Source organism: Phasianus colchicus, chromosome 1 (genome assembly GCF_987193195.1).
Source record: "Phasianus colchicus chromosome 1, bPhaCol1.hap1.1, whole genome shotgun sequence".
Classification (NCBI taxonomy): Eukaryota; Metazoa; Chordata; class Aves; order Galliformes; family Phasianidae; genus Phasianus; species Phasianus colchicus.
The window spans coordinates 181,418,567-181,440,463 of NC_143436.1; the positions used below are offsets into that span (position 1 = coordinate 181,418,567).

At 35.5% G+C, this 21,897-nt stretch overlaps 1 protein-coding gene across 3 annotated transcripts in view; it reads right to left on the reverse strand.

The window, feature by feature from the left end:
• The window catches only part of ATM (ATM serine/threonine kinase), a 59,269-nt gene that overhangs the window by 8,835 nt on the left and 28,537 nt on the right, over nt 1-21,897 (reverse strand). For all 3 annotated transcript variants that reach the window (XM_090133889.1, XM_031606206.2, XM_090133888.1), the window contains exons 30-52: nt 21,709-21,883; nt 20,928-21,092; nt 20,517-20,649; nt 19,407-19,502; nt 17,945-18,116; nt 17,398-17,539; nt 16,623-16,799; nt 15,994-16,168; nt 14,651-14,738; nt 14,143-14,298; nt 13,086-13,191; nt 12,357-12,445; nt 12,164-12,266; nt 11,008-11,156; nt 9,071-9,175; nt 8,398-8,517; nt 7,267-7,501; nt 5,730-5,897; nt 4,488-4,607; nt 3,388-3,605; nt 2,477-2,684; nt 1,437-1,550; nt 864-1,022 (exon numbers count right to left, since the gene is read on the reverse strand). In XM_090133889.1, coding sequence (XP_089990015.1) covers nt 864-1,022; nt 1,437-1,550; nt 2,477-2,684; nt 3,388-3,605; nt 4,488-4,607; nt 5,730-5,897; nt 7,267-7,501; nt 8,398-8,517; nt 9,071-9,175; nt 11,008-11,156; nt 12,164-12,266; nt 12,357-12,445; nt 13,086-13,191; nt 14,143-14,298; nt 14,651-14,738; nt 15,994-16,168; nt 16,623-16,799; nt 17,398-17,539; nt 17,945-18,116; nt 19,407-19,502; nt 20,517-20,649; nt 20,928-21,092; nt 21,709-21,883 — 3,373 coding nt within the window. The remainder of the gene's footprint in view (nt 1-863; nt 1,023-1,436; nt 1,551-2,476; nt 2,685-3,387; nt 3,606-4,487; nt 4,608-5,729; nt 5,898-7,266; nt 7,502-8,397; nt 8,518-9,070; nt 9,176-11,007; nt 11,157-12,163; nt 12,267-12,356; nt 12,446-13,085; nt 13,192-14,142; nt 14,299-14,650; nt 14,739-15,993; nt 16,169-16,622; nt 16,800-17,397; nt 17,540-17,944; nt 18,117-19,406; nt 19,503-20,516; nt 20,650-20,927; nt 21,093-21,708; nt 21,884-21,897) is intronic.

Genomic DNA, 21,897 nt, shown 5'->3' on the forward strand with positions numbered 1-21,897 from the left:
CCATCCAGTCAGAGTGCCAGAAAACAACAAAAATTTTTCAAAAAAAATGGACAGGTGGTTTTGGATGTTCTTTCCTCATATTTCTGCTTCCATTGCTTACTCCCAAATGAAGTAGAAGCCTGAATACAAGGGAAGAAATATGACCACATGTCCCTTCTGTAACTAACGTTGTCAGACTTAGTTCAGTTTAGGACAAGCCTACTCCTAATGGTGGGCTAACAAAAGAACAAAGAGCCACATACAAATGTGGTGAAAATTTGTATCAGGAGAGGGGTAAGAAGGTAACGACAATCACATCATATTATAGTGAAGGGGGAGAGATGGGGCATTAATCCAGACATGAGTTGATTCCATAGGCAGGTACCAACAAAAATTAAGTAATCACAAAGTTAGTATGAAGCTGCAGTTCAGCATTACGTATCATCATGGCTTTTAACATTAATATCATATAAAGAAACAAAAGTACACTACGTAAGGCCAAACACTTTGAACAGATGTTACCAATGTTACCACTTAAGGCTCCATTCAGTATCTACTTTCAACAACAGATGTACTCAAGTCCCTATTTAAATAACAAGTAAAGGACATTTATCACAAAACGTTATGCAATAATTGGGGGGTATCTGTTGCAGGAAATGTTAACCTTGCTTTATTTAGCTTTAGCAATAGCCTATTTCAACAGTAGTGATCAATTCATACACAAAGGAAGTTCTACTATCACAAAAAAAAAACCACTTTTTTTCCTTTCAAATTTTCTTAACAGAAGTCAGTTGCTGAGCTCTACAATAAAATATTCCTTAAAACAAATAACAGAGATATTTATTACAAGACTGAATGTGATTAATAGAATTTTTCACAGTTACCACATCAAGCTGTGAAATTTCTTTTGGTGCATTTTTAATTAACTTATTTATTCTTTTTGCATCTGTTTTTGTCAGGAGTTCATCTTTGTTAGCATTTGCCAAGGCCAGTATTATAAACAAAGTGTGATGTGGATGATCCAGTGAAATCCTAGACATCAGCTGTCAGGGAAAAACAAGAAGATTCCATTATTGAAAAGCATACGGGAGAAAGAAAAGTAATTATTTAACAGCATTAGTTTTTTAAGCTTCTAAAACTCTTCATGAGAAATAAATAGGAATCACTTAGACATTACCTCCACAATGGTAATACATTCATAATGCATTTCTATATCTGCATAGGACTATATGTTGGTTTATACAACAACAAAACCAACGATGTAACAATGTAAAAATCCCTAATATTCTCCCTCCTAGATCCCCCCCCATGCTGAGTTTGCATCACTCATTTCAATCAGCACTTATCATGTCCATAACTCATTGGGCTACGACTGCACAAAGGAAGATGCATATTGTTTAGGAGAATGCACCACTACACCTCTCAAAATATCTTCAGAAACAAGAATGATGAATTACATTATTCAGAACTTCATGAAATCCTAGACCACCCATCATCTTGGTTCCCATTCGAGCAGCCAGCTGGTACATCAGAGGCAAAAACTTGTAAGAAGGGATTTTCTCTGCATTTTTCTGTAGTGGAGAAAATTCAGTTACATAGTTGCATTAAACACCAAAAAGTATTGTAATCATAAAATACCAGGGAAGGGGGAGACATCTTGGTTTTATTTGTTATATTTAAACAGAGTAATTATTGCTGTGTGATCAAATGGCAATCCAGAGAGTATCACAGCACCTTGGTTCATGTTCCTAGGCCTTGCTGACAAACAGTTCTTGCTGTTCTATTAGAGCAGAGCTTAGACAAATTAATTCAGAATACCCTCAAATCTAGATTCACTAATTAAAAAAAACCCAACAACTTACAATCTAGCTTAAGACAACAAATAACTGGGTGTTAAAAGTACAATTAGAGAAAAACTTACTATTCTCCAAAGTTAATTATAAGACAAAATGAAGCAACAAATTCCATAGATCTCTGTTACAAATTCAGATCATTCATGTAAGAATGAAAAGACATCCTGCATCACTGCAGAAATTATAGAACCAAGCAGAGAATGAAAGCCTTAATAGTCCTTGGTTACTGTGTTTTAAAGATAGCCTAAAAGAATATCCTTTCACCCAGAGGTGTGTATAATACATATCTCTAGAACAACATACTCACAGATGATGAAGAAAGACATTAGTTGCATACAAGGTATGTAAAGAGCAACACTGGAAACAGTGAAGGATCATGAATACATTTCATCCTACAGACACGTCAAATTAAAATGCTTCATTAATTGAAATAAAATTAAAATGCAGTGAGAATGACAGCTGTCACTGATAAGCAACTCACTGATGAGCAATAATGACCAGAAAAAGCAGGTTTTGATGAACAAGTTAAGGAAATACAAAGAAAAGCATACAGCACAGTACAATTCATCTTCTAGAAGCAGGAGCAGAAGAAAGATGGATAATGAATGTAAAAGCATAATCAGGAAAAACAGCAGGAGACGTACCTTCATCATTTCATTGACTCTGTCAACTCCAGAATTTTCAAGCCATAGGGAGCAGAGTCGGAAGATCCACATATCATGTTCCTCTCCACTGAGCAAACAGCTGATGTAGTTCTCCACTGCTTTACACAAGAAACGCTGGCGATCCTCAGTTAGGGCATGGATGGCACATTCATCCAGCTCAAGCTCTCGCTGAACCTTCACGGTGTATCTATGTGAAGAAACATTATTTTTAAACAAGAAATTATTTCTCAATGAACTGATTGGGCTGTCCCTAGTTCTGCTGCTTACCAATTTCATTTTTTTAACTTGTTTCATATGTACAAGCACAATAAAATAAACATCTGTGAAATGAAATGGTGGAAGCTATTCCTTTGGTGCACGTCCAAACAAACCCATCACTCTAAGTAAACACTTAGTGTCTTTTTTCTTTCTAATGATTTAATCTCAATCTTGGTATAAATGTGAATATCCAGTACAAATCATTTGTGTAAGAACTTCACTTTCCAACTGTTGAAGTTCAGATTTCACCACCTGCTGCAACAGCTCTCACTAATTGTTTTAATAATTCTACATTAAGATGAATTCTAAACCAAATGTTTAATAGAAAAGAAAAGTCAAATTCACTTATTTTTACTGTCAGATGGGGAATAAATACGAATTCTGGCTCATGATCATTCGTACTTTTTAACTGTTGCAAAGCTCCTTGGCTTAGTTTTGGCCCACATCAACTAGAACTTTCCTAGACAATGTCCAAGCCCAGTTCAGTAACTACAGGTAATGAGGATTACAGATTCAGCCACTGCAGTAGAGATAACAGCCATGCTGTACCACTTGCCCAGACAGATAGAGAATTAGTAAAGATGAAACCTTGAATGGCTCTGTAGTAACCACCTCTCAGTTTGAATGCTCACCTATTGGTCTGAACTCTACGCTCCCTCAGGAGGCCAACTTCTTCCTTGGCCTTCTTCAGTAATGCCTGCTTATTTTCAAACTCTGAGGATTTCATGTAATTCTCAATTCGCTGGTACTGATTATCAGAGAAACGAGCCAAAGACAAGAAAGCCTTTGTCTTTCCTTTCTTCAGTTCATTGCTGTTGTCTCCACGGTGGCTTCCAGCAATTTCCACAGCCTAAAAGTGAAGTTACAGTAATGGTAAGGCTGATAGTTGACTGCTGCACAATACCTGACCAAACTACTATAACAGAATGGAAGGGACTCCTGGAGGTCCAAATTCTTCAAGCAGGGTTCAAGCAGGGCTACTTGCTTGTCTGAACTAATTGTGTTAGTTAAGGATGCCTCCGATGTATAATAATACAAAATAAAATCTATCAGGCTACTTTTGTAATACAACCTATTTTTAGAGTAACTAGGCATGAAGTTTTACAACCTTGTATCAAAACATGGTAAGAAAAAATAGAAAATAGTCAAAAAGTGCAAAAAGAGAAAGGAATTGTATGTGAAAGTCACTGATACAAATTAGCAGAGTGATGAAACAATGTAGAAAGTGAAAGAGAAAAGCAGCTATGTACAGTTTTCACAGATTAGAAACAAAGAAATGTGGGCAATTAGACATATTAACAAAAACATTTCTGTTGTGGCTAAGATTTTTTTTAAATGTCTGTACTTTGAAGCATTAGTGCAAGATTTTCCAGCACCTGGGATGAAACTGCTACAAACACAATCCCCATACAGTACATATGACCAAGTTAATGGTCTGTCCTGAAGGTGAAAAGATGGGAATGAGGTGGAAGGAAAAACATTGTAAGTCATTATTACTTCTAAGCCAGAATTAATAGATATTTCACTGTAAATTCTAAAAACCATACTGTAAATACTTCATATGATTACAATGTTACATAATGCTATCTGAACCTATGAAGTTGTTTTTTTTTAAACTAAGAAACTGTATTCTTGACCCTCAAACATAAAGGCTGAATTGTAAAATGTACTTGACATTCTAACAAAATACTTTACAACAGCATTATCCCAAAGACTGAGCATTTCACCTCACCTTCTCTAAGTATTTCTGCATGATGACTGTAGGGTTTTCCAAACATGTTTCTGCTAACCAGGTTCCACACAGCCTCAGACACTCTGTATACATCAATTTCAGGTGAGGATCATTCTCCACCTTTACGAAAGCAAATTTGGGGAGAAAAAAAAAAGAAGAAAACAAGGCATCAAATGAAAAAAACACTGACATATTAGGTAGGCAATTTATAAAGCTTTTAACTCCTCTAAACATAATTCAGTCACTTAGGTCTATTACATGCAATGCATCTACACTATCATTTACTCTCCACATACATAGTGGTCAGTAATTTAAATCACATAAGAACAGTACATACTTCAAAATATCTGACAAATTGAACAATGAAAAGCACAATAAAATCATAACAAAAATGAACAAAAATAAAATAAATTCAGAACTCTTTCCAGGACAGTTATTTCTAATACACCCATTTAATTTGAATGAGCACTGTGCAGGAAGGATCAGGTATTGTGATAACTATATGTGATCATTCTATTTTTCAGGCAGACATATGTATGGAAACTTGGTTAAAAAGCACTCTGAAAAGATGATGGAGCAGATTTCCAATGGACTTCCCTGCAGAATGGAAGCTCAGCTTTAATTCTACAGCAGGACAAGTTTCCAAAATACTTCTAGTACAGGATACATATTAAAGACCACATGACTGAGGTGACAACACTGACTGTAAAAAGCTGATGAGTATCACAGACTGTATACATACCCACACAATAAGGACAAAGGATAAAACAAAGGATAAAATCTTTATCCTGTAACAAAAGATGTACAGTATACCCAACATAATATACTTACATATACTTAAATAGTTCTGCTTGGACATTATTCCATTTAAATAACTGGCACAGAACAAGAAGATATACTTCTACCAGACAGCATTGTATAAAACATGTTAATTTGCTTTAATCAAGGGAAATTGATATTGATTAATTGATATCTGAATTTAAATAGCTAAAAATCTCACAGTGGTGGCACTGGAAGTTGAATTATGAATTCTGACACTTGCCACTCCTATGGATTCCCTTTGAAATCCCTTGTTACGGTTTGCTAGTACAGATTTTTTTTTTTTGCTTTCACACATCCTGAGACTGAAAAGAACATTTTATAATATTGCAGAATAAAATTAAAAGGCCATCTAAGAGAAAACCACAGATACGATTTTAAATAAGTTAATTTCCATGAGATCTCACATTATATAACACGTACCTGAAACCAATTTGCATCTAATTTTTTTATCAACTCTTTCAGAATATTCAGTGCTAGGCTCTCTTCCTTTTTAGCCCAGAAAACCTGAGCTTCTTCTAGCTGCCATTCAGAAATTCCATATTGCGTGGGGTTGTGTTGTTTGATCTGAAACATAGCTCTTTCTGGAAGCTGGGGAAAAAAACAGTTAACCAACAATTCTTTAAGTCAAATACATGGATCTTATAACAAGTTTTGTTTCTACACTTCATCTTAATTTGTTCTGTATGTGCAACATATTCTGTCTATCTAATGCTAAGCATATATTTTGATGAAAGAGATGAAGCAATCTTTCCACAGACTTGAACAAAATCCCAATTTGCAACAAAAAGAGAATAAAGAATTGAACTTCACAAACCCCAACATGAAATATTAACGTGAACCTTTTAAACGTCACATAGTTTGAAAAGCCCAAAAGTATGTCCCCAAACTTACACATAACCTACAGCACTGAAAAGATTGGAATGACAGTGTTTTCAGAAACACATTGGCTCAGTATGTCAGAACCTTTTAAACCTCTCCAGATATAACATCTCAATTTTAATTTTTTTTTTTCTATAACTAAAAATCAAAGTAAAAAACATGAACTCCTATTTAGGCTCATACAGGATACTCCTCAGCATACTGTTAGTAGCTGGGTAGGCAAAAGATTTTAAAAAACATTAAGAGGGTAATTTCCCAAACAATTCTAGAGGCACTGGGTAAACAGCTCTATTTTATGAAACAAAGACTTCTACTAATTAAATCATTATTCACTGAAAGAGCAAGAAGCGTTCTGAAAGCAGGTTTTAATGTACTTCCCCATACTAGTAAATCATCTTCACAGGTTATATATTTAGCTGGAACTATTTCCTACAGAAATTTCCTACATTCAAAGATAGGGATGCTCTATAAGTTATGACTGAGTTACTACTACAGAATCACAGAATTGCCAGGGTTGGAAGGGACCTCAAGGATCATGAATCTCCAACCCCCCTGCCACACGCATTATTCCAGATGCATTAGCTAGAATGAGCCAGAGTTTTCAGCATGAGCAGCTGCAGAAACCACCATTACTGCAGATCCCATTAAGCCATTCACAGAGATATTTCACAAAGTACAATGGTGCTGCCAGGATATAAATTCTCAAAGATAACACTGTAGAAACAGAAGCAATAGAGTTCTTTCGGCAGTCTTAATGTGGAAAACCAGAACAATATTGTGCAAGTGAAAAATGGATATAGAAAACTCTACAAAGGAAAAGTAATAGAGTCATAGGAGAATTCTTTGATAAAAATTTCATTTTAATATTATCTTCATCAGCAACTGGCTTATGGCTGTGAGCAAAAGTTAGAAAATTATGCCAATAAATACACTGAATAAGTTCTACATATTTTAAGCCTCCAAAAAGTCAATTCATTGAAAAAAAGTTAGAATACAATTTAGTGCTGTTGAAAAATCAAGTTATTTTACAAACTGAAAAACTGCACATCCATCACTAACTTTTCCTGGAGTTTGTTACCTGGGTATTATTAGCAGTTCTTGCCAATTTAGAGAGCTCCACGAGATGTTTGGTGAGAATGTCTTTAATACATTCTCTTTTGGCACTTTCATTCTCCTTTTCAAGCAAGATCTCCAAAATTACAGTGCGCAGAGCCATGACAGGTTCCTGGAAACTGAAGTCACTGTCCTCAAGAAGCTGGGATTGACTCTGCCACTTCAAATAAATATCATTCAGTTGTTGGGTTGTAGCAGGTCTGTGGTCGTTACCAAAATGGAAAAGACCTATTATTAATTCTTATTCTAAATATTTGTGAAATGCAAGATGAGTAACAACAGTAAACTAGAGAGGCAGTTCACAATCTACAGTTCAAAACCATGAAAGAGCCCAGAGAACCTCACTGTAAACAATGTTGATTCAGTTGTTTTGAAAACCATCAGCAAAGGGAATCACATGCACACAGTTAATGGACTACTTGAAGAACTCCCATTTTTGCTCTACAGGTCACATAAGATTAAAGTGAGAAAAAAAATTGAATTCTGTGGTATTGCAGCTGTATAGGTTTTCATTGTATATTTATGATTTTTTTAAGTTCATTAAGTGTAAATACAAAGGTTCTTAGTAATCCTGACGCACTAAATCACAGTAGAATGACTGTAAACAACCAAACTGATACAACTACGGTGAAAATAGTGTGCTATTAATGGCCCTATTAAAAAGCACTGTTAAGTATTTATCTGGAAAGCTGATGGCAATACTGGTTCATGACAAAAGCGTTTCAAATTGAAGCAATTTTCAATAGAACCACAGAGAGAGAATACTCAGTTATTTCAGCAGACCAGAAGCTAGGAGGCATGGCTGCTGCCCTGAGGTGCACCGGGGAACTCAAAACAAAGGAAAGAAAACAGATTAAAATATAATATTGGCACAGTACCAAACAGTTAAAACTAGAGCACAAATAATTTCGGTCTGGAAACAGAAAGTATCTGTATTTGTGCTCCCATTCTAAAGCTAAACATCCATAACTTTTTAAGGTGGAGTGTGAAAAGTTTAGGAATAAAATTTGGTAAGGTTATCTTAGTTGTGTACTAGATCTAATTATCAAAATTCAGAGAACTGAAAAAGCAGTACAAAACAATGCTCTAAAGATACCTGGAAAATAGCAGACCTATATTTTCCAGCTCTCCAATGAGCTGTAATCTGCAAAGACTTGGATATAATGTATACACAGACTCGAGACTGCCTTTGCACAGCTCTTCCACTTCATTCACCCTGTGGATGTAACAGAGAAATAGCAATTTTTTTTTTTAATTGGTAATAGTTTTCAATATCTACAAAAAATTCCAAATAACCATGACATAATTTCCATGCAGTGAACAGAAATTAAACAGCAAATATAATTTTGTAGTACCGCTAAAGTTAAGAAAAAAGAAGTTTGATAACAAATGAAAATATGATAAACATAAACAAAGCATATGTAATAGCTGACATGAAAAAAAAAAAGTCAGAATCTAAATCTATTTAAGAGGACTGCTAAGTAAGGGATGCATACTACTGGAAAAATATCTCTAATTACATATGCACAAGTTAAAAAACACAGAAGTTAATTTATATTCCAGAAGAGCTAATTTTACTCTATGAATGAATATTGAATGAGTATTAATTTAAACCCACAAAACTCTGTAATAGTTTTTATAAAGAACTTGTGACTACAAACAAACACACATGCACACACACACACATGCACATATACTCTCTCCATCTCCTTCTTTAACAGCAGAATGTTGACACAACAGTTGGTTTTTTTTTTTTGCTTTGTTTTTACCTGGCAACCTTAAGAGTGTCATAAAAGGTAGAAAATTCTTTATCTCGTAAAGACTGAAGAGCATCATACAATGATTTGTGGTACCCTGATCCACCTGTCTCATTCCTTAAAAAAACAAAACAAAAATAACATAAAATTAGGGGGAAATCTCCGTAAAGGAGTCAACTTCATCTCTATGATGAATATTTTATGAGAACACTCTCTGTGGCTGAATGAACTGCTGTTTCACATTCCAAAAAATTATAATGTAACCTTATCAATTTCAAAGAAAAAGCTGTTCATATTATATTCACAGTACTATACAAAGCTGGGAATGCCTGATTAACCAAAGGGCTGCACAGCCAACCAGAGTGAAAGACTGCAGAGGTGAGCTGACAAAAACTGTATGAAGTTCAACAAGGAGAAGTACAGAGTCCTGCTCCTGTAGACAACAACCCAAGGTACCAGGACACACTGGAGGATGCTGAGCTGGAAAGCAGCTCTGCAGGAAAGGGCCTGGGGATCTTGGTGCACACCAAGCTGAACATGAGGCAATGACGTGTCCTTGCTATTGAGAAGAACAGTGGTATTCTCCACTGTATTAAGCAAAAGTATCACCAGCAGGTCGAGCACAGTGATCCTTCTCAATTCAGTGTTGGTGGCTGCACCTGGAGTACTGTGTCCAATTGTGGGCCACTCAATGCAAGGGAAACATGGACATAATGGAAGAAGTCCAACAAACAAAGGGCCACTAAGATGATGAAGGAACTAATGCACCTGAAGATCCACCTCCCTGAACCTCTCTTGCTCTAGGCTAAATAATCCCAATTTCCTCAGCTGTTTCTCATAAGACTTGTTCTCTAGATTCTTCACAGTTTCACTGCCCCTCTTTCAACACTCTCCAACAACTAAAATCTTTCTTGCAGCAACAGGTCCAAAAGTGAACACAGTACTTGAGGTGTGGTCACACCAAGGTTGAGTAGGTCATGGGTCCAGAGGAGGGCCACTAAGATGATCAGAGGGCTGGAGCACCTCTCTTATAAGGAAAGACTGAGGGAACTGGGCTTGTTTAGCTTGGAGAAGAGAAGGCTCCAGGGAGATCTCACTGTGGCCTTCCAGTACTTGAAGGGAGCATATAAACAGGAGGGGAAACAGCTGTTTACAAGGGTGGATAGTGATGGGACAAGGGGGAATGGTTTTAAACTGAGACAGGGGAAGTTTAGGTTAGATATTAGGAGGAAGTTTTTCACACAGAGAGTGGTGACGCACTGGAACAGGTTGCCCAAGGAGGCTGTGGATGCCCCATCCCTGGAGGCATTCAAGGCCAGGCTGGATGTGGCTCTGGGCAGCCTGGTCTGGTGGTTGGTGACCCTGCACATAGCAGGGGGATTGAAACTCAATGATCATTGTGGTCCTTTTCAATCCAGACCATTCTGTGACTCTATGATTCTATGAAAAGGACAATCACTTCCCTGGTTTTACTGGTCACACTATTTCTGATACAAGCCAGGATGCAATTATCCTTCATGGCACGAAGGGAGGGATTGCTCCTTACAATCAAGTAGCCATGAAGCAACATTTGCTTTCTTATTTACTTCCTGATAACATTTCAAGGTTTAGTGATTAGTATCTTTCCCACCTGTTTACAAACTAAAAAAAAAATAAAAATTAAAAGTGCATATTTCTCTCACACAATTAAGACATCTGCTCTCTGAGTAAAAATATAAAATTTCACTTAGGAAGAATGTTAAAACATATGAACAAATAGGAAGTAACTGAAGATTATATAAAGCGAAGTACATACAAAATAAATCTAAGTGAAAACGATGGCATTTTAGTTCAATGATTAAAATAAAGTAGGTGACCTTCATCACAGAAATTATATTCTAACGTCTTCTTGCTTGGAACTGAAACCACTGTGTTTTCAGTCAAGAAACTGAAAAAATAAGTTGGTTTACTTGACAGATGAGATGCTGTCCCACTGCATGTTCCTCCATGCTGCCTGGTAGCGTATTTCCTGTAGTTCTGCACACCACTCAGTGTTCTCATGTTCCAGTCCTTTTAAATACATGGAAAGAGTGTGGCAAAGCCCAAAATTCTGCAAAGCCTGCAATTAACAAAGTTAATGAACTTTGCTTTTCCTCCTTTGACAATATGAATTGTTTTTTTTTAAAAGGATTTGTTTTACTTTTGGTAACAAAGAAACCTTTACTGGTAAGGCAGAACCATAAATATTTCTCAACTCAGCACAAAAAGCTTTTAATCAGATAGCTATTAATCACATTATCAACATCTGCAAACTTGGAAAAATGGTTTATTACTACTGTCACTGGCATTCTTTGAAATAAAATTTTCATGATGTGTTTGAAATAAACCATCTGCTCACACTCCTCCATTCCATTATTCCTGGGTAGAAAGCCAAAATTCACTTTACTGTTTTTTCCTGGGGAAGACGTTTCCTACAACTATTTAATTCCTATCCACTTGAAGGCCATGATGATGTCATAACTGTGATCACTTATCCACATTATATGCTTAGCCAATATGAATTGGCTAACACTGTGGAAGTTTAATAGTGATACTAAATAGTCAGAAAATAACACAGGAAAATTAAATGAAGCGTAATGCTGACATACTCCTGTTACTACAGAAGTAGTGCAAACATTTTTAGGACAAAAAAAGCAATATATTTTAAGTCATCAAGACAACATCAATTCCATTTATTGATTTCATACAAAATACAATTTTCAATAAGATGTAGAGGTTTAAAGAATCAGATGGAAAAAGTAACCAATTACTGTTTATATTCCATCATTTTAGGAGCTGCCCAAAATTTGTATAAAATAAAATAAAAAACATTTTGAAATGTTTCACAAAGTTCATGATCCAAGACAGAGATTATGGGTAAGTGACAAAAGGACAATAAGTGTGGGTGTTTTCAGAATAAATACTGATTTGTCTTACATTATATAGTTTGGCTACCTATAAAGACAGAGAATCTTGATCACCAAGGAGGTCTCTTTAAGTCCTAAAACAACCTTGTTTTTAGTATGAATGACCGAGTACAGTGGATATCAATTCCTACATTCATTTCCTATTAAAAAACAAAATTACCTCTATTATCCCTGCTTGGCGAGTAGATGGAGAGAGGGTTGCCTCAAGGTCGTACGTTAGAAGAGCTTTATCCCATACTGCTTCATGCTCATATGTTCTTATCCTATTGTAAGTTAAGATTTTAAATTTAAGTTCCTTACTGAGAAATGAAACCAGTGACTTCAAGGAATATAAGATCATTAACAAATTATACCGTGCTAACGGCTGTAACATTCTTCCTCCACCACAACCATAGAGACTGTCAGGCTCTCCAATACTTTTGTATATGTCCATGAGAAGGTCCTAAAATGTACACCATAAAATAAACAGTTACCTTTCTTGAAAGTAGGTTTTGTGAACTTTATACATACCATGTACATTCATAAACACAGGTCCCTTCCATGTAATATGTTGTTACCATTGCTTAATTTTCTTTTTATGCAATATCTCAGTAATATCATCACTGAAAGAGAAGTTTCTACCATAGCAAAGTTTGAAACTAGTTAAAGCTCTAGAGTAATGAACTAAGGAAAGAAGTATCCTCAACTAGGATTTTATTAAGTAAGATTTGTATGAGATTATATTTCTGCCGTTACTACAACTTGCTACACCAGCTCATTGATTTTTAATTAGCATTTCTCTACGACAAAACAAAAATCCCCTGCTTACCATCATAAGGTCAGCTCTTTTGGGGAATGAAGTCTGCTTTGCTGTCATTGAAAATTTGCCATCTTTGTGGCACTCACCAATTTGTGAGTGTTTCATGTGAACACACACTGCATTTAACATGCCTGTCAAGGCCATTGAGTTCACTCTGAGAACAGGCAGAATTTTCAAACACAGTTTTTCAAGTTCAACTAGACCAGCTGTTAGCTCAGATGAGACTTACTACTAACTTTATTTATAGAAAAAGGTTCAAAGATTATTAAGCACACACACATACCTGTAAACTTATGCCAGTTTCTTTACTTTTTTCATTTAAAATAGCAATAGTTGATTTTTCACTGTCTTCTTCAAATGTCAAACTTTTAGCTGCTTTAAAAGAAGACCTACAAGAAATGTTTGAACTGGTAAAGATAAATTTCATACAAAGAATTAAAGAAATAATAAAAGAACATGTCAGAATTAAGGCATGTATACCAAATGCAAGACCACTTATCTTATCTTTCCAGGTTATTCAAAACAGCTCTTACCAGAATAGGAAAATAGATCAACTGAATTGAGATCAACATCAAAGAATTTCAGCAGCAAGGGTGTGGTTTTTTTTTTTTTGCTTGGTTGGTTGTTTTTTTTGTTTTGTTTTTTCTTTTTGGGAAGTACATAATTTGTATTGGTAATTTGCTTTTGTGATTGCCTGAAGCAAGAATGCTCTCTTCTGTCAAAGAGTAAAAACAACCATAGAAACCCTTAAAACCATATTTTCATTACATGTTCTCTGACTTGGAGTTATTTGCGGGCAGAACCAAGCTAGTAAATTAGTTCCATATTTGGATCTTGCTATAGCAGAAGCCAAAGATAATTGTGCATTATGTAAGAAAGCTCCCTCTACATGGATCAGTAGAGGATCAGTTCTACACTAGAAATTATGAATGAAGTTAAAACTATATAATTCTGGACATAGTTCTGTAGTTTCTTTCTCCTCTTGCTTCACTTCTGGACATAATTTAACCACTGGTACACTATTACTAGAAAGAAAACCTGAAAAGTGCTCCATTTAAAAAGTAAGATTAAATAAAGTATCAGCTTTAGCCAACTTCCTCCAGAACACACAAACACTTCCTGCTTAGTAATTACAATTACAATGATTTTGAGTGTGCCACATCTAGCAAACTTGCAAGGTTGGGATCACTTCAAAGGACTGGCAGAGATATTTTAAATGTCAGTACAAAAGCCTGTTTTAAAGCTTCAGTGACTTTTCATGTAATAAAACAATACTGGAACACACAAAATGTGATCAATTTTACTAGACATTTCAAGAAACTGCCTTTCTCAAGGCTTACCTTTCTTGCTGTTTGTCTATATTTATCTTGTCTGCATAGATTTCTGCATAGAGCAGGGCTGTGAAGTGAGCAGCACAAGACTGTGCTGCTACAGCAACTTCAAGATAGTTCAGATCTAGCCAGAAGCTGTCATCAAAAACTGTACCTGAAACAGACCTGATTTAAAAAAAAGACTTGAACACTATTGCAAGAGGCCTTCTAAGATTAAACAAAATAAATACAGCTCAGCTATAAAATTTCCCAAAGGCTAACATTACCTTAGTCTCCGAATACTAACTTGATATCACAAGAAGTTTATCATACCAAACGTTCTCAGAAAACTCTTTCAGCACAGTTAATGCTGTTTAAGGCTAGCCAGTTTATTCCATAACAAATACAAGCTCATTACTAAATCTGTATTCTTTTAAGAAAGGTGTTCTTTATCAGATTTTTCTTTCTTAATCTAGACCATCAACAGATCTTAAGACATAATTAAAGCTGAGCAATATTTTGGAAAGCCATAAGTCACCTTTTTTGCCTCCTTAAGTAATCAACAACAGCAAGCATGGTTCGTCGAGATACTTTATCCAAACTTCTAAGAACATGGGTTTCTTGCTCTAGGATATATATTTCAAAAGTGAGAAAATAATGAACTTGTTTCAGAAGTGTCCTTTACAATGCTTTTATTGTCTCATTAAAATTATTTGCACAGAATCACATTTGAAGAGACCTCTATCATTTTTTTCACTCCTGTCCCTGAACTAACTGGAAGTTTATAAAAATTTGTTGCCTGTCTTCAAAAACGTGCAAGGATACTGATCTAGTCTTTATGGCCATGCTAGGCAGAATCTTTAAAAAAACCTTTAAATATATACACTATTATTAAGCTCATTTACAGAAATCTTAGTGTAAACTGAAGCCTTCCCTTCACCTCTCCAGCAACCTGACGCTTGTGTGACTTGCCTATAAATACATTGTACAGATTCATTTCCTTAATGAAGGAGGAAGTTGAAAGACATGGCAGAGTAGCTACTGAACAAAAAAAGAACGTTAACATGAAATTACTGTGTTTGTGTCAAGTAAGGGCCAGGCTCAGCTAAGAGAAATACATGACTTCAGAGCCTGAAAATCAGTTAAGTCATATTAGATCATTCCCACAGTCTAATAATGGAGATCTTTTCAGACAGATTTCTGCTCACTGCAAACACAATCTAATTTGAAAGGACAGTCACCAGCTTGATTAGAAGGTACATTACAGTAAGACAAAGCAATTCAAAGTTACATTCCCAGGCTAAAAGAAAGACCAATAAATCTCAGTCTATTTCAATCTACCAAAATAGTACTTTCTTTCAATTGGAACTTACTGCCTTACTCAAACTCAGCTACAGTTCTTTTGGATTACAGCTTCCTTTCATTCTGCTGGAATGGAAAAGGCTTCTATAATGCATTGTTACAGCAACACCAGGTAGATGTTCAAGCAAGAGTTAACTTTTACCTAAGAGGAAAATCTAAGGGAAAATTGCCTTTATTCATATTTTTTTGAGGAAGGCAGAAATTTAACTGCTGCCTAGTGATTTTAAGACACAGTTCAAGTTTTAATCTAGCAGTTTATCACATCTGAATTCAGCAAGTAATAAACATTACTCAACTGAGAATAAGGAAAGGAGCTATAGAGAAGAAACAACTTGAGTCCTGCCAATGAAAAAGCTTCAAAATCCCATATATCTCTACTGATCAAATAATTGGACAAAAGTTTTTAGAATTCTGTCTGCCCACAAGCGTACATCAGGTATTTGAAGTCAGAAGACGGTAACTGTTTCAAGACTAGAATTCTTCTTTCAGATGAAAAAAAAATAAATATTGCGACATTACCTGAGTCAGAATTTGGTGGTGTAGCAGATCTACTAGATGAGGCAAATCTGCAACAGGCAGTAAAAAACTTCCGTACGTGAACCGACAAAATATTTCGCCAAGATTCGTTTGAATCATGAAGAAGGATATCATGAATCAGGTATGGAAGCAAAGTTTGACTCAAGTCTGTTTTCACCTAGAGTATAATTATGCACAGCAGTTGGTAAGTAAAGGAACCATAAGGCCATTTTTCTCAGGTTATAACCAAACTCAAGAGCCTAATGGCTGTTATACTTTCTTACTGAAAACTGAAATGTATTGATTCAGACACAAGACTGAAAACTATTCAGAACAAACACAAAATGCTGAAGAAAGAATAGGAAGTGTACAAAAATGTGCAACCCTCTATAGGATTATACTACCCTTTAGTTATTATAATCATGTAGAGGTGATCTGATTACAATTCTCTCCCAAGTACTGTATCTCAAGAACGTATTTAATGAGTATCTGCAGTATCAGACCATATAGCATCCAATTTACTGTTAAACAAAAGTAGCAACATAATAGAAATTACTATTTGATATCCAGCTGAGTAATCACATAATTTTGTGCATCATTGCCCACAAAGGTCTGTGTATCACTCAGCTCACCTCACACAGTGGCTTCATTAACTGGAGAACTTCATTTTGTACGCCTCCACTGTCCAGTATTGAACGGGTTAAGTTCTTGATCCAGGTTTCATGACTTTCTCCCAGAGGAATCCACAGGTTTGTGTCATCCAAAGATTCTGAAGAAGCCTCTGAATCGTTAGCTGGCACTGCCAAAACCTAGAAGGAAAAAATATAAACTGCAAATATAAATAAATGCATCATTTAAAAAGAAATTCTGCAATCTGCAGAGGTTAAAACATATTAAATATGGACTGTGCATGAATCCATTGATCAACTTTGCTCATGCAAATATAAAATTACACAAGAAAATCTGAAATAAAACTTAATGATCATAAAACGTTAATGGTAACACCAAAGCCATATTAGATGCTACATTTACACAACTACAATAACACAACCTTTTTTCTGACCTACTTCCCACCAAGCTTTTGTGTCAAACAATTGAATCCTGAGAAAGAATGTATTAGATTACAAAGTAGGTAATCAGAAAATGTCTGTCTAGTAATGAAAGCATGCAGTTTTCTAACATCAAATTGGTAATTTCCTACATAAAGTAACCCCAAATGCTAAAATAGAAATGAAAAACAGGAGGTGTACAAAAGCAGCAGCATTTGCAATCAGACAGATTAAAAGACCAGGCCTTGCATTCAATAAAATCCATTTAAAAAAATATTCACATTTGCTTTCTTTTATACTTATTTCTATGCTTTCTCTACTATTATATCATATACATAAGGTGTATCAAAAGAAGTACCTTCTTCTTGGACATTCTGAAAGGCTGTAGATAGATTAACATGGGATCACCTTTATTTTTATAAACTTCCCAAAATTCACTGCCAGAATTGGTGGCTAATATGTTTTTCAAACAAGAAACAGCAGCAGATCTAACATCAATGCTGAAAGAATAACATAGAAAATATTATGATTAATAATTTTTTTAGCTGTTTTACTTTCAAAGCCACCTTTGTAAGTATGCAAGTCAAAGAATTCCATAATCTAGCAACACGTGTCTAATGAGAAAAAGTTTGTGAATAGGATATGTCATCCCTTATTTTGCTTTAAAACAAAGCCTCAGTGTTTACACTCCAACATTACTAAACTCTTGTGCACAGAAGAGATTCTAACTAAAGAATCTTTACTAGACAATTTCTTGCTTGACTAAGTTATGTGAGCCTTGAGGAAGCACATGATTGGGTACCAACAGGCACAACCCAAATGCATTTGCAGATGCAAACAATATACAGCTGAAAGGCCCCTGTAAAACTTTGAACTAAATAAGCACAATAAATAAATATACTCACCAATTATCTGTTAAAGCAGTATTTATTTGTGTTAACATTATGAAGACCCACTGAAGCTTTCTATCTTCAAGCAAGTCCACTGCTTTAGAATCCAGTGCATTTTCAGCATACTGAAGAGCTATGGTGGAAAAATCCATGGGACCTATTTCTCCCAAGCAACTTCCAACAGCCTCTGTAATGAAGGTAATTTTGTATTCTCACCTACACTAAAACAAAGTATCACCCTAAAAAGTTGTGACTCAATCAGCATAAACCATTTCCAGAACTGAGATTATCATGGACAAAAGCTGCATTTATAAATAATCACTTGATGAGGTGTATGATTAAAATCAAGTGTATAAGTGTTTAATCAATAACATAGTTGTGCTTCCTAACTCATTTTCTGATATGGCTCTGAATTTTCTTTAAATTCTGATTTTGTTTGAATCAGACACATTTTATTTTTGCTTGTGTCCAAATTGCTAAGGGCAAAAGGTCAGAATCACAGCCAGCAGGAGAACCCAATTTTCATTCCCAAGAGGATGACAAACACACGACAGAAGCCTGTAATCACAATAAGAGTTACTACCTGTATTTTACTTAAAAGTGATGCATCAGTGTGCACGACTGCATACAAGGAAAAAAAATGACCCTAAAGACGTTGACAAAATTAAAAGGGATATTAATTTCCATTAAGGAACAAAAATGTATTTCTTGCTCTTTCCTTCATACTCATCACGCTTCTTGCCATCTTCTACAACCCTGCTTTTAACAATCAGAGCAAATAAAGAAAAAACTGAAGGTATAGGGTTGCATTTAACAGATCATTTAAGGAAAGATGGCGCGGGGAAGGCTGAAAGATACAGCTAACAGAGGTGCTGAAGAATACTGAAGTAAATGTGAGCTGCAATTACCTGGTATTCATCACTTGTTAGTCTTTTAGACTAAAATTATACATCAAGACAAAGTTCTCATTTTGTGTGTACACAGCTGTTTTACACATCAAAACTGAGGAAACACCCCTTTCATGGAGGTAAGTCCCACTGGAAGAAGAGGGGATTTGGATTTTAACTTCAGTCAAAACGCTTTTGGTGCTAATTTAAATGGTGAGGATCATTCTAGTGATACACAAGAGGCTTTAAAATGGACAACAACTGTTCTAATTTTCACTAAAATATGCCTTCCATATCTCCAGTTAAGTTCTCTTCCATCCTCCTTGCTGTTTTTCAATCTACTAATTAACCCATATGCAGGCAGATGTCTCTATTGAGCATAGAAGAGACTAAGATCAAAACTGCTGAGTTTACATTATTCGTCAAAGCTGTTACAAACAGTGACAGAAAATAAGATACACCATTCTAACAAGAGAGACTTCTAACAGCTAAGGCAGAATAGCAGTGGGAAGAAATGTTGAGAACAGCTACAGTTTCAAATTTGGCTTGCAATGACAGCCCTGGGAGATCTGTGGGACTAAGGAACTTACCCAGCACTGCTTTTTCACCTGCATGATTAACTGCCATCTTGGACAGCTGCAGTAAGCTCACCACGAGCTTCACCATTACAGAATCTTCTGGTTTTTCTATCATTCAGAAAAATAAAACAACAAAAACATTAAAATGTCATTTCTCTTGTTGTATAACTGCTGTCAGATAGCTTAAACTGGTCTTGTACTGGAACAAGTGTTAACAGCTGCTCCCTGTTCAGCTTCCTCATACCATTCAGCACTTCAAAGACCTATGTGTTACTACTCAATCACTTTCCAAACTTACAAGACCTTGATCCTAGATTATTCACTGCTCTGATGCAAGTTGTTCCATGAAAACTTGCTGCCTTATTACTCCCTATTCAAGCAGAATTTTGAGACTGAAACAGTAAGTTATATTCAAGATGCAGGGACAAAACAACATTAGGACAGACTACAGTTCTTCCTCAAATTTTACTCTGCCTTTATCTACAGTGAATAACATCAGCTTTTTTGTTTTTAATTTTCCAACCAGTAAAACAAACAAATGAAGACTTGATGTAGAAAAAAAAAAAAGGAAACGACCTTATGACAAACATCTGAAATCCAAAACAGAGAAGAACTGGGACTGGACTGAGAGCTGAAACAGAACACTGGGATATGGCAAGGTTCAACTAAACTAAATCCAACCATTTTTAAACTTCTGTGAGATTTACTTTTTAACATATTATGTCTTTCCAAAATCTAGCTTCATTCCATTTAAAGGAGCAGGGAGATTTATATACAACAAAACTCATTAAGCAGCCATAAAACAATATTATCTATACTGTACACTACCCCAGTCATTCACAATCATATGTGACCCCACTCCAAGAGCAGGATGGGCATTTTACCCTGTTAGTCATATAACACTTCATTTAATATTCATAATACACTCTACAAGAGGTGTTTCAGATTCTGCATCAATAACCTGCACTATTCTATTTCACATGTGAAATTATAATGAAGTTACATTGTTAAATATACAAAAACTAAGACAAATAATTCACTGTCAAATTAGCATAGAGTTATATTACTACACATCTAAAACAAGACACAAAAGAAATCAAACCCATAATCAGATATCTGTACCCTGAAAAATCTTCAGGAGATCCTTCATCTGATCCTTATATTGTTCCAACTGTTTACGTAAATCATACAGTCCTTCAAGTCGTGTTAAGGGCAGTGAATCACAAACACTGACTGAGAGAAAGTGATTAATTTCCTGAAAAACAACATTTTGTTTTAAGTACATTTAACATACAAATAAAAGCTTTAAGTAAAGGAATGCTTCTCAGCAGTCCACAATACGGAGATTAATGCATGCAAGGTAAGGATGGGAACCTACAGTCTCTTACAGTTTCTGAAACAGGCAGTAAAAAAAAAAATCACAGCTAATTTAGATCTGCCTCAACTATACATACAGCTCAAAAACTACTTTTCTTTCTGAAGTTTGTATTGAAAAACCACTATGTCATGAGATGTAATTTAAAATGTAATTACCTCCAAAAGAGAATACGGCCCTTTACTGTATTTTATCTTCAGTTGAGTTGTTCGCAACTCTTCAAAAGCAGGATATTCAGGAAAAGGATCTAAGCGTTTGATTGCCTGGTACAGATATTCATTATCCTTATTGTCTATCACCAGGTACTTCAACAAGCCTAAGACCTGAACATAAAAAACAAAAGAAAAGGAAAAAAAAAAAGATAAACAATTTTGAGCCATATTTCTTATCTAGGTTATAAAATCTGCATTTCCCTCAGATCCAATAAACTGCAAACTGTACAAAAAACTGCTAAGATAATTTATTTACATTATTAAAAACTGTAAAATTTTTAGAGGCATGGAAAAATCATACATACTCTGAAAACAAGTTTTTGCTATTGCCTGTTACCTAACTGACATCAAAGAATTTATTACCACAGCCTGCATTTTTATCCTGCCTTTTGATGATGCTGATTTCACGTATTGGTCAGCACAACCATCGCAATATTGGCTATGATTCAGCAACGCACTGCATCCAAGCAGTCATTCTGATCTTACCGTGTCATAGAATCAGTAACCAAATCCTGAGAAAAGCCTAAAAATAATGATTTACTGCCCAAACCACTGAATTCTGGCAGAATGTTTCTTAATAAATCTGTAACTTAAATAAACACTTGTATGATGGACAAGATAATCCTTTGCGAAAATGCTATTTTGTGCTTTCCTCACTAACTACTCACTGCCTACCTAAATGGTAACAGACAAGGGATAAATACAAACAACAGCAACTCAAACCTACCTGTGGCTGAATCTTAGGCTGGTCCACAGCAAGAGGTATGAGTGTTCCTACAATAACGTGAAGGTGGCTCTCCAGAGCGTCATTGCAACATGTAACTGCTGTGTGGCAAACACGCTGAAGAAGATCACAGCAGAGTGAAAAGCTGCGCGTGGACACATCTCTAAAGATAGGGGGTCTGCCACAGGAAAA